The sequence below is a fragment of the Parasteatoda tepidariorum genome, chromosome 7 (genome assembly GCF_043381705.1).
Source record: "Parasteatoda tepidariorum isolate YZ-2023 chromosome 7, CAS_Ptep_4.0, whole genome shotgun sequence".
Classification (NCBI taxonomy): domain Eukaryota; kingdom Metazoa; phylum Arthropoda; class Arachnida; order Araneae; family Theridiidae; genus Parasteatoda; species Parasteatoda tepidariorum.
In genome coordinates, this window is record NC_092210.1 from 25,911,594 (window position 1) to 25,926,641 (window position 15,048).

The 15,048-nt window shown below is 29.4% G+C and overlaps 1 protein-coding gene across 1 annotated transcript in view; it reads left to right on the forward strand.

The window, feature by feature from the left end:
• Positions 1–4,438: 4,438 nt before the first annotated feature.
• LOC107438698 (SEC14-like protein 2) overlaps positions 4,439–15,048 on the forward strand; it is a 33,197-nt gene continuing 22,587 nt past the window's right edge. Inside the window, exons 1-5 of the mRNA XM_043049349.2 lie at positions 4,439–4,593; positions 7,724–7,801; positions 9,001–9,076; positions 9,957–10,000; positions 14,489–14,579. Of these exons, the coding sequence (XP_042905283.2) occupies positions 7,751–7,801; positions 9,001–9,076; positions 9,957–10,000; positions 14,489–14,579 (262 nt within the window). The 5' untranslated portion in view covers positions 4,439–4,593; positions 7,724–7,750. The remainder of the gene's footprint in view (positions 4,594–7,723; positions 7,802–9,000; positions 9,077–9,956; positions 10,001–14,488; positions 14,580–15,048) is intronic.

Below are 15,048 nucleotides of genomic sequence, written 5' to 3' on the forward strand. Positions count from 1 at the left end.
CATATTTTTTTCTGTTAATGTACAAATATTTTTCCGATGTGTTTTGGATATTCCTTCTCTAATAAAAAGAGATACCATTTTGTTTTCGGTTGTACAAGAAAGAAGATCAAGCATTTTTCTTTTTTAAATTTAATAAGCCACATTAAAGAAGGAACGTTGCAATGCTACACGCTACATTAACGACGTCTCCAGAGTAACTGAATGACGGTTCATATAGAAATCGCAGGTAAGCGTCTCATACAACAACGCCCCCTATAGTTCGTTACGATCGCGAATTAAAAAATTGAATTTTCTGATTCTTTAGTGGAAGCCTTTATTTTAAATTGAATTATAGAGGATTCAGTTTTCACACACACACACGCTAGATAATATCTGTCATACTTGCTAGCTTATTGCTCTAATAAAAAAATAAAAAATTTAATTCTTAATTATATTTGATTCGTTATACCAAGTTATTTGAAAGACCAACGTAATCGTGGTTGTGGTTAAGGCTCCTATACTATCAGAGCTGAACTATCCGCCATGTTGGAGCAGACAAGTTTCTGACAACCTGAAATGGAGCTCGCTTATCTGAGGTGAATACTCATTTATTTATAACTTAAAATATACTTGAGGGTGCTCCTTGGAAAATTGGCGACTTATGTTTGGCGCCATTCCTGTTTGCGCGGAACACCATGGTAACAGGAATGGCGGTCAAAACATAATTATATTTCAATGAAACATTGGAAAATTTCAACAAAACATCGGCCAAAACTTCATAAAATTGCAATAAACCCAATATAAGCAAATTTAATTAACCCAATGAAATGCATTTTGAATCGAAACAAATATTAATGGAGTCAGCACAGAAAGAAAAGGAAAAAAACAACTCACTTCTTTATTAAGCTTGAATATCCTTGGATTTAGGTACGCAGAATTCTCTAATAGCAGTTAGCTACTGTCTAAATTTATCATGAATAGAATCTGTGTACCTCCATCGCCACATAAATTCGGTGAAATTCGATTCGAAAATGGTTTCCGTGGTACCGGACAGGCGATGACATTTTATTCAAGAGTCCCTTTTAATGACTGCCCACATACCTTCGATCTTATTAACCAGAAGCATAAGTAACCTTACCAGCTGGCATCCAACATAGAACTAACTGACCTCTGAAATTACATATACTGCTGTGTCTTTATATAAATAACAAGTTAGGAATCTTGAGACATCTTTGAACAAACACAACTTTGATTATTCTTTTTCAACTACTCTCTCTAGTTACAGAATCGCTCGTAACCATGGCATCGTGAACAACGTTGCCACCGGAATTTGAGCCAGCACAAAAAAACAATTAAATTATAACACCTCGTGACATATACCGTTGAACATTTAAAAATAACATTAAAATCTAAACCAATCAGAATTGGGTTCAACATCGCCCAGGTTGGCGTTCAACCGCGATCATAACTTGGCGAGAATCAAGGGGTCTATTTAATATGCGATTTTTCATGTATTTTAATAATATAAATTTAATTATTTTGATTTCAGAAACATACTTAAAAATATTTCAGACCAAAACATGTTTTTTCCTATTTTAATTATGCTAAAAAAATCTGAAGAGAAAAAATTGGAAAAACCCAGATATAACAGAAATATAAAATTTAATGCCAAATTTACTTTGAAATCATTTATAAAAAAGAGTGATGTAATTGGTATGTAGCACATACGCAATTTTTTCATTTGAAACTTTTAACTGGTAATAAAATTTGCAGTGAATTTGTACAAGCATTAAAAAAAAAGTTTCCGAAAAACAATGTTAATCGATACACGCTTATCTTAACTGATTATCTTAACCGATTATAGTTGAGGTTAACGTCGTTTGTAGCGATAAGTTGCCAAATCTTGTAGCTCTTCATTATTAAAAAAAAAGCTGTTGCTCCGAAATGGATGATAAGTCGGCCTCTCTAATTCAGGGGCTCTAGTCGTGGTAGTAGAGACAGACTACGTCGCCAAATTAATAGGTGTTTTACTTTATATATTTATTTTTTATTATTATTTAATTCCTACATTATGTTTATTCAATATCTTATTTTATATTTTAATTTTTATTTATATAAATTTTTTATTTGTACATGTTTTTAATTTTGTTTATAGTTATGCTTTTAAAACGTGTTACGTGTTGAAATTTTAAACAAAGTTTTGCTCTGAAAAGCAAAATTAATGGAGAAATGGAATTAATTTGTTGAAGATAAACATTAAAAAAACCTAATACAATTATTGACATCAATGATAATTACTTTTGGTAATATTTACTTAGAAATGGTTTGTTACTTTTTTAAATTATAGTTACTTTAATAGTTAGTTTTGGTAATAAGCAATATACTAAAACGCAAAATTACTGGAGAAATGTTACTACTTCACTTAAGAGAGCGTAAAAAAAAAATAGGCAAACCATGTAGTAACGTCAATGATGCCTAATTTGTTTTAGTAATCGGTACCAATTGAAATAACAATAAGATATGATATAAGCAAAATTAATAAAGAATAGGCACTTAATCGCTGTGATAACAGTAAGCAGTCGCCAAATTATTATTGCTTAATTTTGGTAGTAGGCACATCATGGTAATTAGTGCAGTTTTAATAAGTGTCAAATATACTCTTATGTATGTACTAAGTATTTTATGATTAAATTTTTGCAGCTGCACATGTACTGTACATTTTTATCACAGGTTTTTTACGCTTCCTCAGAGAATTAAGAACAGAAGAAAGTAGCTTGATGGTGTTAAAGTTTGAGAGAGATGGTGATGCCTGATGCAACAGCCTTCTACTAGATCATAATGAATGAAGTTTATCTTTATTTTTATGGAATGAACTACCTAAATGCATGTTTCGCTTAATCTAATAACGTAAAGCCAATGAGGAAGGTAATACATATTAAGTAAGTAAAAAAAAACATTGAGAATATTTTAGCTTTATTATTTGTGTAGGTATTTGTCTTTGCACGATTTGTAGTGTTGTTTAGTACTGATAAATTAATGTTTATTTCTCCCCCTCCCCCTTTGCGAATAATGGGTATTCAGCTAGCAGTAAATAAAGAAATAACTGAACTTATTTCAGCTCTATTATTTATGTCGGTATGTGCTCTTGAATTTTGTGCATGATTTCGATGTGTTGTGCAGCACCGGTTTATTATTTTCTTTTTTTATTCATCTCGTACGAAGAATGGGTATTCAGCTGGTAATTTATAAATATAAACATATTCTCAAAAGTAAACGGAATTTTTTAAGCATTTAAAAAAATGAAACAGCGAAAAAATAGCACGAAGGAAGTTGTGCGAATTTTTAGTGATACGAATCAGCAACTTTAAAAATGCCATTTTTAAATAACTGTATAATTATAGAGTCGAATTATGTTTAAAAAAAATTCTTTCAAATATATCAAATTTTTATTTTTAATTTTCAAATTCTCTAACAAATTTTAATACAATTGCTTGAGTTGCATATTTGATATATATATATATTAGTTCAGGAGTACTACGTACTTCTGAAAATCCATTGTATAATCGAAATTAACAATAATCCATGTCTCCACAGACCAAATTGTCATTACCATACTATATGGTAATGACATTTCTGGTTAAAGCCCAAAAACTATAATTCTGGTTAATAAAACTAAAATAGTCAGTATTTAAACCAGTCACTTGGTAATTTATTATGTTGTAATGGTTTATCGGAAATTCTGATTTTTAAAATTATAGTTCTTACTATCCCACATTTAGTGAAAGTTCCCGACTCAAAATACCGGACTTAATTTAACAAAGTAAATGGTATTTAAGTCATGCTCTTAAGTATCATGATAAAATTACCAAATTTTACCACATTAACCAAATTTTAACTCCTATTATAAAGCCATACTTCATTGTTAATTTTTCATTATGATTACCGAAGTACTTCGGTAAAAATCGCAGCGCTTTTTGGTGTTCCCATATAGCCAGAAGCACTTAAATTTTTCGATATTCTGGTAAATTCGGCCATAACTTCTTTCTCAGTGTAAGTAAGTACGTTATAAAATTTAGTCTAACATTTTCATGTCAATTTTGAAGCTTTTATAGAGATAATTACGCAGTTATATCGATGCAACGTATTTTATCTCAGGAAATTATAATCGTGATCCGAATCTTATATTATCGCTTATCAAAAAAATCTTCACTTTTAAATTATCCTTAAGCAAACAAAAGTTTTCCTTTTTATAACTGTGAACAATACTTTTGACAAATTCAGCTTTTAGTCGCAGTTTAAATTTTTGGAACCTTTAATTTAGATAGTTATATTTATTATATCTTCATTAAGAGCTAGAAGGAAATATATTATATTTTCTGTAAGGAAATTGTAGATTTCTAAATTGCAAATAACATGACAATTCGCTATGATAATATCTAAATCAAGGTTTTTCCTGTTGGCTCCTAGTGTTTTTCAAAATGGTTTTTTAACTGTAGTTGAGTAGTTCTAAGATTTATTTTAAATACCATTAAGAAATAGCCCTTCGGTTGCATTGCCTTGTTAGCTTATTATTAAAGTACTGCTTAAGTTCTGAATCTTCTATATTGAAAATAAGTAAGTTTTAATTCCATTTTATTTAAAACAACAAGTTAATTTAACTAAATAACTGTGATGTGTAATTAAAACCCTATTTTTTTTAATTTCTAGAATAATTTATTCCTCTCCTTAATATTGATAATTAAAAGTCGTTAAAATTTTGTTCCTAAAGATGCCTAGGCGACCCAAAGCGATTGAGCTTTAGTTTTTTGGTGGAACCCCAACTTTATAAAAAAAATCCATTAGCTGCTATGAATATACTAATAAAACAAATTGATACGTTTAATTTAAAAAATAATTTTTTAATTGTTTTAATCTTAGAATTAGATTAAAACAATAAAGAATTAGGTTGTTATTGCTTCAATCTTAGAATTAGATTAAATTTCTGACTGTTGAATTCACAGATGTCAAATAGTTTTAATTCTTAATTTGTTTTTAGCGAATACGTAAATTTGAGTTAAAATAAATAAGTTGAGTTATTGTTTTCGAAAATAAACTGTAATAAACTGTGAGAACGGTTATCAAAGATACATAATTTTATTCTTGAATTTAACTATTTTGAATTAAAAAGTTTGCATGGAGAAATAAAATCTGGTAAAATTACTGTACAGTGTGATAATGACATTTCTGGTAGAAAAAAAAAATAATCCAAAATATACAGTATAGAAATCAGTCATTTGGTAATTTTTCCTTCCACATATGGTAACGATTTAACAGAAATTCCGGTTTTCAAAATTATAGTTCTTATTACCACACATTTAGTTAAAAGTAGGAAACTTAAAAGTAAATTTAACTGAATAAATGTTTTTTATGCCATATTCCAAGGTATCACGATAAAATTACTAAATTTTTCTGAAATCCCCAAATTTTAACTTAAATCATAAAATGATTATAGAACTATATTTTACTGATAATTTTTCTCAAAATCAATACCAACGCTTCGGTAGAAATTACCAAACTTTTGGTTTTTCCACACAGCCAGAAACAAATTAATTTAACCATACTTTTTTTCTCAGTGTGATGAGAAATCATTACGCATTAATTGTAAATGCATATTCTTTTTTGCAATTTTTTATTGGAAAACATAAGTCTTCGTCTAAATTTTATTAAATTTTTTCATTGGCATGTTACATAAATATTTTCATAAAAATTACTGAGATATAAAATAAATTATAAATAATCTGTTTATAAATAATCTTCTGTATTATATTTTACTAGTAGGCTGCGCCCCCTGCTCGCTAACGCTCGCCAACCCCCAAAAATTGCTACGCAATCTTATATGGTTGCTTCACAAACCAAGCTCGCTTCGCTCGCTACTAACTTAGGTACATTGCAAATGCTCAAAATTCTAAGAATTCAAAGCAATCATTCAAATCCATATAACAATTTTCTTTTTTAAAAAAAACTAGGAGGCTTCGCCCCCTGCTCGCTAGCGCTCGCCAACCCCCGGAACTGCTTTCGCAGTTCATTTTGGATTGCTTCCCAATCCAATGCTCGCTCATTGGATACGTTCTTAGCGTCTAGCTTTTGTATACTTTTTTGAACACTGAAGTTCCGAAAACTTTTCACTGTAGAAAATTCTAAACCTGTGCATTTCAATATTAATTTGAAAGTGCAAACAGTTCACATATTTTTCTTAATCACGCTATTCTAAATTTCAGTTGTTGAGAAAAGTAACTGTTGTAAGTTTTGTTTTAAAGTCTTTCTCACCAGAGCCATTTAATTACCATTTTTCATATTTAATTACCGTTTAGCTGATAGCGATCGCTTATTATGCCCTCCACATAACTATGACATTTTAGAAAACATAAAGAGAAAAATTCTGGTAAAATTACCGTACTATATTATTTGTGAATATAGTACGGTATTCGTAGTGAAGTTTCTGGTAAAATATAAATCTGATAATAAAAACCAAAATATGCACTGTTTGAACCATTCATTTAATAAAGTTTCTATTCATATAGTAACAGTTTACCGGAAATTCTGGTTTTCAATGCTGTGGTTTTCAATGTTGTTCTCCGATTTAGTAAAAAATACATAACTGGAAATTAAATTTAACTGAATAAATGGTTTTTATGCCATGCTCTAGGCATCATTAAAAAATTATTAAATTTTTCCACAATTATCAAATTACATCATGTACTATCATATGTACTATCATATGTACTATCATATCGTTGTTAATTTTTTCAAAATCATTAAGAAAGCGCTTTGATGAAAATTACCGAGCTTTTTGGTGCTCCTATAGGGCCATAAGCACGGTAAATTTTACCACATTCTGGTAGTTTTCAGCATACTTTTTTTCTCAATGTCAAATAAAGGATAAAATTACATCGTTCCAGTGTATTAAATAAAACTGGATGTTGAAAGCACGTGTTTGGAGATCACGGGAAATATGTTTGGCCAAAAAAAAAGTGGTTATCAGGTTGCGCTTAACGATTACATTTTTAATCGCCATTTCTCATATTCATGGTCAATATCGATCGTTAATTTTGCCCTTTACCATATTATAACATCTAAGAATAGAGAGCTAAGATGGTTCAGGGGATAGAGTGTTCACCTTCTTGAACCGGAGTCAAGATGAACCGGGTTCGAAACCCAGCAATGGCAGGTAGAAACGAATTCCGCATCCAGTTTACACTGACAACACTGCCGACGTAAAATATACTCGATGGTAGATGGGCTTCATGGGTTAGAGTCTCCTTGCCGTCAGGGTAACCGTGGGAGGTTTTCGTGGCTTTCCTCAGCATGTAACACTAATGAAGGTTAATTTCATCATAAAATCTTCCACAATTGCAAATTTCACCCAATACTTGATCAAGGAGTTTCCTTGTCTTTTGGGTTGAGTTCAAAACTGCAAGGCTACTGAGTTGAGCATTAGTAATCGTAAATCCAAAATTGGGACAGTTATTCAACGACGGTTATAAAATTATGAAATGCAAGAGCAGACGATTAAAAGAACTCAAAACTAGATATTCTTAACTTAATGTATTTCACTAATGAGTCCATGATGTGTACAAAATGCAATAAAATTAAAATATTCGTTGACATTTTATGACACTACTTTTTGTTGTATTACCGACAACAAACTTCTGAAATTTTATTAAGATTATAAATGTTTCTTTGAAATTTAATTTTTTATTTTCAGGTGTTGAGTTATAGATCAACAGACATCATGACAGTTACAGAGATCTTAGGACCTGATGTAGAAATTAAAATCCAGGAAGTGAGTTCAATAGATGTAAACTTTACTCTAAACATTAAATTAAACAACAATGCATATCCTACAAAATCAATTTCGTTGTTTTTCTATACATTGCTTCTCTATACATTGTTTCTTAAGACAAATAGTCCACCTATTGCAATCAAACACTGCTTTCGGTCATTTTGATTAAAAAATAACTTCAGTTTGACTGTAATTGAACTGACTATTTTCAAGAGCGGTGGCACCGAAACGTGCTCAAATTTCGTGCGCAAATGTAATAAATGAATCTCATAATATGATGCAGATATTTGCATTTTCAGAATTGAGATAAAATGACGGAGAAAATACTGACACCCAAAGTACAACGTCCATAAAATCCATTTTTCCATGAAATCTATATTCACCACAAAATTTGTACCCTAATTTTTAGTATTTATTTAATTGCAGTGATTCAATAAATAATACTGTAAAAATTGCGATATAAATTTTTTGTTCAATAATATTTTATTGCAAAAATTTATTTTCTGGTAAAAGGTTATAAGTGCCCATACTTTTTACTGTAATTTGATCTGGAATTTAAAGCTAATGGTGTTTAAAATAATATGAAAAATAAAGTTTCTTAAACTCCTTTGGGAGAGTTACCAGATCATGCTCTACAAATTTTCAAATCTCAATAGCGTTTTCCAAAAAAAAAATTTAAATTCATCCCACCGATGTCAACGATACTATATCTACGATTTTAATAATGCTTTTATAAGATGATAAATGATTGCACTTTCTGCAATCGAAGGTATCATTTTTATTTTGTTTCTATTTTTTTAATTATATAAGCTTAAAATAAAATAAAAAATCCTGTTTTTTATTAAAAAAACCCTTAAATTCAGATTGGTTAGTTGCTTAAGTAAACAACTAATTGCTTGTTAATTTATATAATCTTTTTTAGAAGAAAACGAATTCCACATTTGTCCAAATTTAAGAGCCGACATCAGTAATAGCAAAAACTTTGCTTTTACTATTGCTTTTACGTTCCATTCTAGATACTCGATTATCGCTTTGGGCAACACATAAATAGACATTGTAATTGAACATACACTTTTTTATTCAATCCTTATCATCCAAACTCAAAATTTTAAATAACCACATTTATTTTTTGCTTTCTATAAAAACTTAACGTACATACATCAAAAAATGTAATACATTTCATTATTTACTTTTTTCAGTTTAAAAAAAGATTTACAAAAGAAATGGAACTCTCAATGTACGAAGACAAATTTATGTTTTATAGATTTTTGAAAGGTAAGATTCAATAACCTTTCAAGTTTCATCAGTCACAGAATTTCTGATAATTAATCATTTCATTAACTATTCATCGTATCACTATGAATAATATTTATAAGTAGTTGTTACATCGTTATAGTTTTAAAAACAATTTATAGTAAAGAAATTTAAATCGCTGAAATCAATTAATTACTCCCACTGTACAATTATAATTTTGACTCATTTCACAGTAAATTAATATCAAATAAAATTAGAAATAATACAGAAATCTGATAAAAATAATGAGAATATTTGCAATTTTATGTAAAATAACAACGTTAAAAATAATTTTTTTCTTCATAAAATGGGTGTAATAATTTTGAGGCAATCTATTTCTAAAAAATTCTAATATATATTTAAATTTCTCTAAAACAAAACTAAAATTTTTGTAATTAATTTTAAAATAATAAAATTGCTAACATTGCTAAATGTTTCAACCTTAACTTCTCGGGAAAATTCAAAGATGACTAAAATATATGCTGCTCAAATAATAAATTTTTATGCATTTAATAATGCAAAATAGTATTTATAATTTTTATTAGTAACGATAATTAATTAATTTTGAAAATCTCTTTTTAACATAGTATTTTTATTTAATTCGTTAGAAGGGTACTGAAGAAATATTTGAAGCTGTTTTTAATTAATTTTGAAAATCACTTTTTAAAATAGTATTTTTATTTAATTCATTAGAAGGGTACTAAAGAAATATTTGAAGCTGCACTAATGCGTGAAAAGGTTGTATCTGAGTAAAAATTGCATGCTTTCAAATGAATGAAACACCAAATAATGAACGACATGCATTCAGTTTGTTTGATAAGTTTGTAACAAAAGTGTTTTTATTTACCTATGATCATTGCAGCCCGGGACTTCAACATGGACCAGGCTGAGTCAATGCTGCGCAAGGTTAGAATTTTGTTATTTTAATAATTTTATTTTAATATTCATTTCATTACTTTTTTTTTATTTCTTCTTCTTATCATTCTTATTACTTTATTTTTATTTTCTTTCATTTATTATACTATTTTTTAAGATTTAAATATGCATAATTTTCCTTTATTAAAAAGCCAGCCAGGTGCCCGAGCGGTTAGCGTGCCTGACTACGAAGCCATAGGCTGCGGGTTCGAATCCCGCTCTGGGCATGGATGTTTCTCTCTCTCTTTGTGCTGTCCTCTGTTGTGTGTATGATGTGTGAATGTGGCCCACCCTAAAAACGGGCTTGTGGCAGTGTGGCGTGATCAATGTTGCTCGCCTCCGTGACTTTGGTTCACAGGTGCCCACTGGGTAACGCGAAATGAGCAACAATTCTAGCATAGTATAGGCGAAAGATTCAAATTCAGTGCCTGCCATTGGAGAGAAAAAAATTCCTTTATTAAAAAACTATACGTTTAAAGCTATTGTAAATAACATTTTATCTTAGTATGTAAAGCATGTTACCAAAAATTGACATGAAATCTATCGAACTATTTTTTGAAGCCTTTTTATCTGGATAAACAAAACAACATAGTTTAAGTGCCTTAAAATCAAAATAAAATTCTAAATTTATAATATATCTACTAATGTAAGGAATAGAATTAATTGCAGTTAAAAACGGACAAACAGTTTAAATATTTTAAAGTTTATTATTATTTTTTCAAAACTAAAGCTGTAGTTCGGCATTATTTTTTACCATGCAATGATTATTTCTTAATATTCATTGCTTTAAGATGAATATTAAGAAGTATTCATTATAAGAATAAGAATATTATGAATATTAAAAAGTAGTCACAATAAGAATTAGAATATTATGAATAGTGAGAAATATTCATTGTTTATAAAACAAAATAATTAAACTTAGTATCAAAAGTTAACTTAGCAGTTATGAATATATTACAAACTCACACGTATTATGATAATAAGCATAGAATTGGCATGGGTAATTTTAAGAAACAAGAGAGCCTTAAATAGCCTAAATGAAAATTTTTTTAAATGCAATCTACACTGTTTAGTACGACACCCCATTAAAGCGGCTCCTCCTTTATAACGACCGATGCATGAAGTTCTTTTTATTATTCTACAGATTCAATGCTATTTTGATATTCAATAGAACTTCCATACCAAAATTTAGTCATTTTATTCAGATAAAACTTTTAAATAACTAATTTAAATGATTATTTCCCTTGATCTTACTATGCAATAAAACACCTTAAAACCTCTTTAAATAACCTCCTAAATTTTTATCCTAATTCTTAAGTGTTCGTAGTTTGTAGTCATTCATAATTTGATTAATTTTCGATTCAAAAGATTCAATAAATTTATTCATCTCACTTTTCTTGTTTGAAAATTGAATTCTCCCTTTTTGTAAAACGTCGATCTTCTTGTGTGATTTATTTTAGAATTAAAATATATATTCACAACTAGCCGCCTAAGACGGCCAGCTGTCCACCACGCTAAAGGTTTTCACAAATAAAGTTTTTTAAAACATAGCTGGAAATGTAAAGATTAGTGGACAATTAAAGTGCTCCTGTCCTGCAATTTTGTCTTCATATCCAGTTCTGCTGCAGATGTGTTATAGCTCTTGAGGATGTTTGAAGATGTAACATTGCTATGGCAACCTAAGGCCTATGGTAAATTTACGTATCGAATATGTTGCCGTACGAATATACAAAAGTTAAACTTTTCTCCACTTTGATAAATGTAAACTAATGCGAACCTTACAATTAATTAATTCCTTCGTATATTATTGGTTTAAGTTGTCGAAAATTAATATTTCAATTGTAAGGTTCGCATTAGCATACATTTATAAGAGTGGAGATTTTTTACTAGTTTTTTGAATATGGCTCTTTGAAGACGAAAAAGCATAGATTTTCTTACAAAATAAAAACTTAACGTACATACATCAACTAATCCAAATTTTTGAAAAAGAAAAAAAATACTTCTTCATTATGTCAAAACACAATTATGTGCCGAGTTTCGTGCCTGGGCGAGGCTTCTGGGGCGATATATTGTGATTACAGACACACACACAGCCGCGTTTATTATTATGTATAGATTACATTGAGGCATGTTATTTATGAAAAATCGAAGCCCCGAACTCGCATATTATATTTAATGAATGTTTTCACCTATAAAGTATTATTTTAAAAAGAACTTTTACGTTTATAGTAATATGGAAGGAAAGGCTGCGTTATAATAATTTTTTGTGTTAGCAACAAAATTACTCTTATTGCTTTGTTAAAATCGGTCAAACTTTTTTTTGTTAAGAGTTAATATTTACAGCATTTTAATCATTCATGATATGGCTTCTGTTTTTAACCGGACCACAAGGGTCGTTAGAATGAGCGTCGGCTGTAAAATTTTNTCTTCTGAAATTACATTATGACGCATTCACATACATTATTAATGCAAATACAGGGCGAGACGATGAGGCAACCACAAGCACTTCCACTGGTTTGTCCACGAGGGAAAAATGCACAATATTACCGTGATTACAGAGCGCGGAATCGAGCGGAGCAGGAAAAAGAGTCGTTGAATAGAACTACGACTGCTGATTCTTCTACAATTAACGTCGCAGGTTACGAAGTTTAACTTCTTCCGCGCGGAAGGACTCCACGCACTATTTTTTTCTGTATTATCTTTCCTTGATAAGAATGAGTAAAACAATTTGAAATCTATAAGTGAAAAATGTTCCACAACTACTTTTAGTTACTCTTTTTCATAGAAATTAGGCAATAAGACGATACAAAGACAAAATTTTAAATATATCCATTCTCCTGGCTCATTTGTTCGAATTTTTTATCTAGGAAATATTGTATCTCTAACAATAGCATTGTACAACATGAAAAATGATCTTTCAATGTGGAAATATGAGCTTCTTGTACAGATATTTTTTTCTGAAAATAAATTTTCTGTAACAATTTTTATTTGTCACCCACCATTTTCTCAAAAATCGACATATTAGCTTGGCATCTCTACGAATTTTAATAGCTCTACGCAATTCAGCAGCTTGGAGACTCAGCACGGCTTAGCAGCATAACTTTCATTGATTGAGCGGCTATCGCCAACTTGATCATATGAACGACCTTTGGCGACTTTATTTACCCAATGTTTCGAGGTTCTAGATTCAAAAATTCGTTCGAAGTTTGGCGACTGTTATCCTACTAAAACATTCCGTGATGGACCTTCTTCGTTTTGAATCAAGGTTTCAACCTTGGTTTTGAAAACTCTGTATAAACAAACCTTTTGCACTCGCGCTTTTTGCAAGCACCCTTTGTTTGTTGTTATAAAATACATAGCGATATCTGAAAGACAGAGAAATGCTTTCAAATTTATTGCACAGTGAGCAAACTAAAAAATGGACCACCCTGAATAACTTTTGATTTCTTGGTTGGAACTTCAAGTTCTAGTACTCAGTTTTGAAGGTTCAAAGAAGAAACCTGTAATATGTTAATTAATTACTACAGACAATATTTGAAGTAACTAATTCAGACTCCAAAATGCATTTTCTCTAAACTTAAATTTTGCAATGTCGTATTTTTAAAATCTAATTTTTCAGGAACTATTATTTCTATATTAATTGGATCCTCAAGTTCTAGTACTCAGTTTTAAAGGTTCAAGGGAGAGACCTGAAGCATGTTAATTAATTACTACAGACAATATTTTAAGTTACAAATTCAGATTCCAAAATGTTCTTCCTCTAAGTGCGAATTTCGAAAAAGTCATATTTTTAAAATTCGATTTTTCAGAAATAATTCGATCAGTTTCGCTCAAATTTCATATTGTGCCATTTAAAATTACATCCTTTAAAATGATGCAAAAATTGTATACCTTACATTTCAAACGTTTTTTGACTACAATTAAATAAAATAGTAAAAAAATAATAAATATTTATTAAAAGTTATATTTTGGGTGGAATTATCTTTGTTCAAACGAATTTTTATAATTGTGAACAAAAAATTTTCAATTAACTTGAAAATTTCTCTAAATATGGAGAAATGCGCAAAAGTAAAATTAACAATAAGGGATTCAAACTTTACTTTTGATCGCTCTCATGATCAAACTATTACGATTATATTTCCCAAATTGTGGCTACCCCATTTATTTTGGGGGTCAGAAATCCAAATCCATTCGAAAAAAAAGATTTCTTTATTCATCTAAAGTACTTTTGTGTCTGATATCGTGACTTAAAATATCGTGTGCACTAATTAATTAGCATATTTGAGGTCACCCCTTCGATACTTTAAGATTGAGTCCTAGGAGGTGAAGATCTGATCATTAAATCATAAGTTGTTCAGGATGACTCATTTTTTTTATTTTGTGCACTGTATTCATTAGTAATACATTTGTGTGATTGAGTTAAGAGTTTGTTATTTAAACTTTAAGAACATTTTCATTGCTATAAGATTTTCATTACAGCACTTAGAATGGAGAAAGGAATTTAAAATAGACAAAATCATGACAGAACCTTTCAAGCTAGATGTAAGTATTTTTACTACTTATCATGAATGTAATTACTACATTGCCATTCTACGATTTCCAAAATTTAATGTTCAAAATATTTTTTTTTTACTTTAAATTTTAGAAAAAAATAAAAACAAATTTATCAGAACGTTTTGAAATTTTCATATTTCGGGGTAACTTGGTACATAAGTAAATAATCTAGTGTTTAAACTTCAATATGAAAATCGATAAAAAAAAATTTCAATAATGACTATGACCAAAAAAAGTAATAACTGCAACGATGAAATAAAAGCAAAAGATACTTTAAAAGCAATTTCTGTTCATAATTTTGAAATTGCAATTACTAATACCTTGTAAAAAATTCCTGATGTAATTATGATGTAAAGTACTGGCACTTAAGTTATTTACCGTAAAATATTGTATCGTAAATTTTACAGAAATATTTATTTAATTAGAGTGATTGTGAGATTTTACGCTAATTATTACTTTAAAAATAACGGTTTATAAGATTTTTG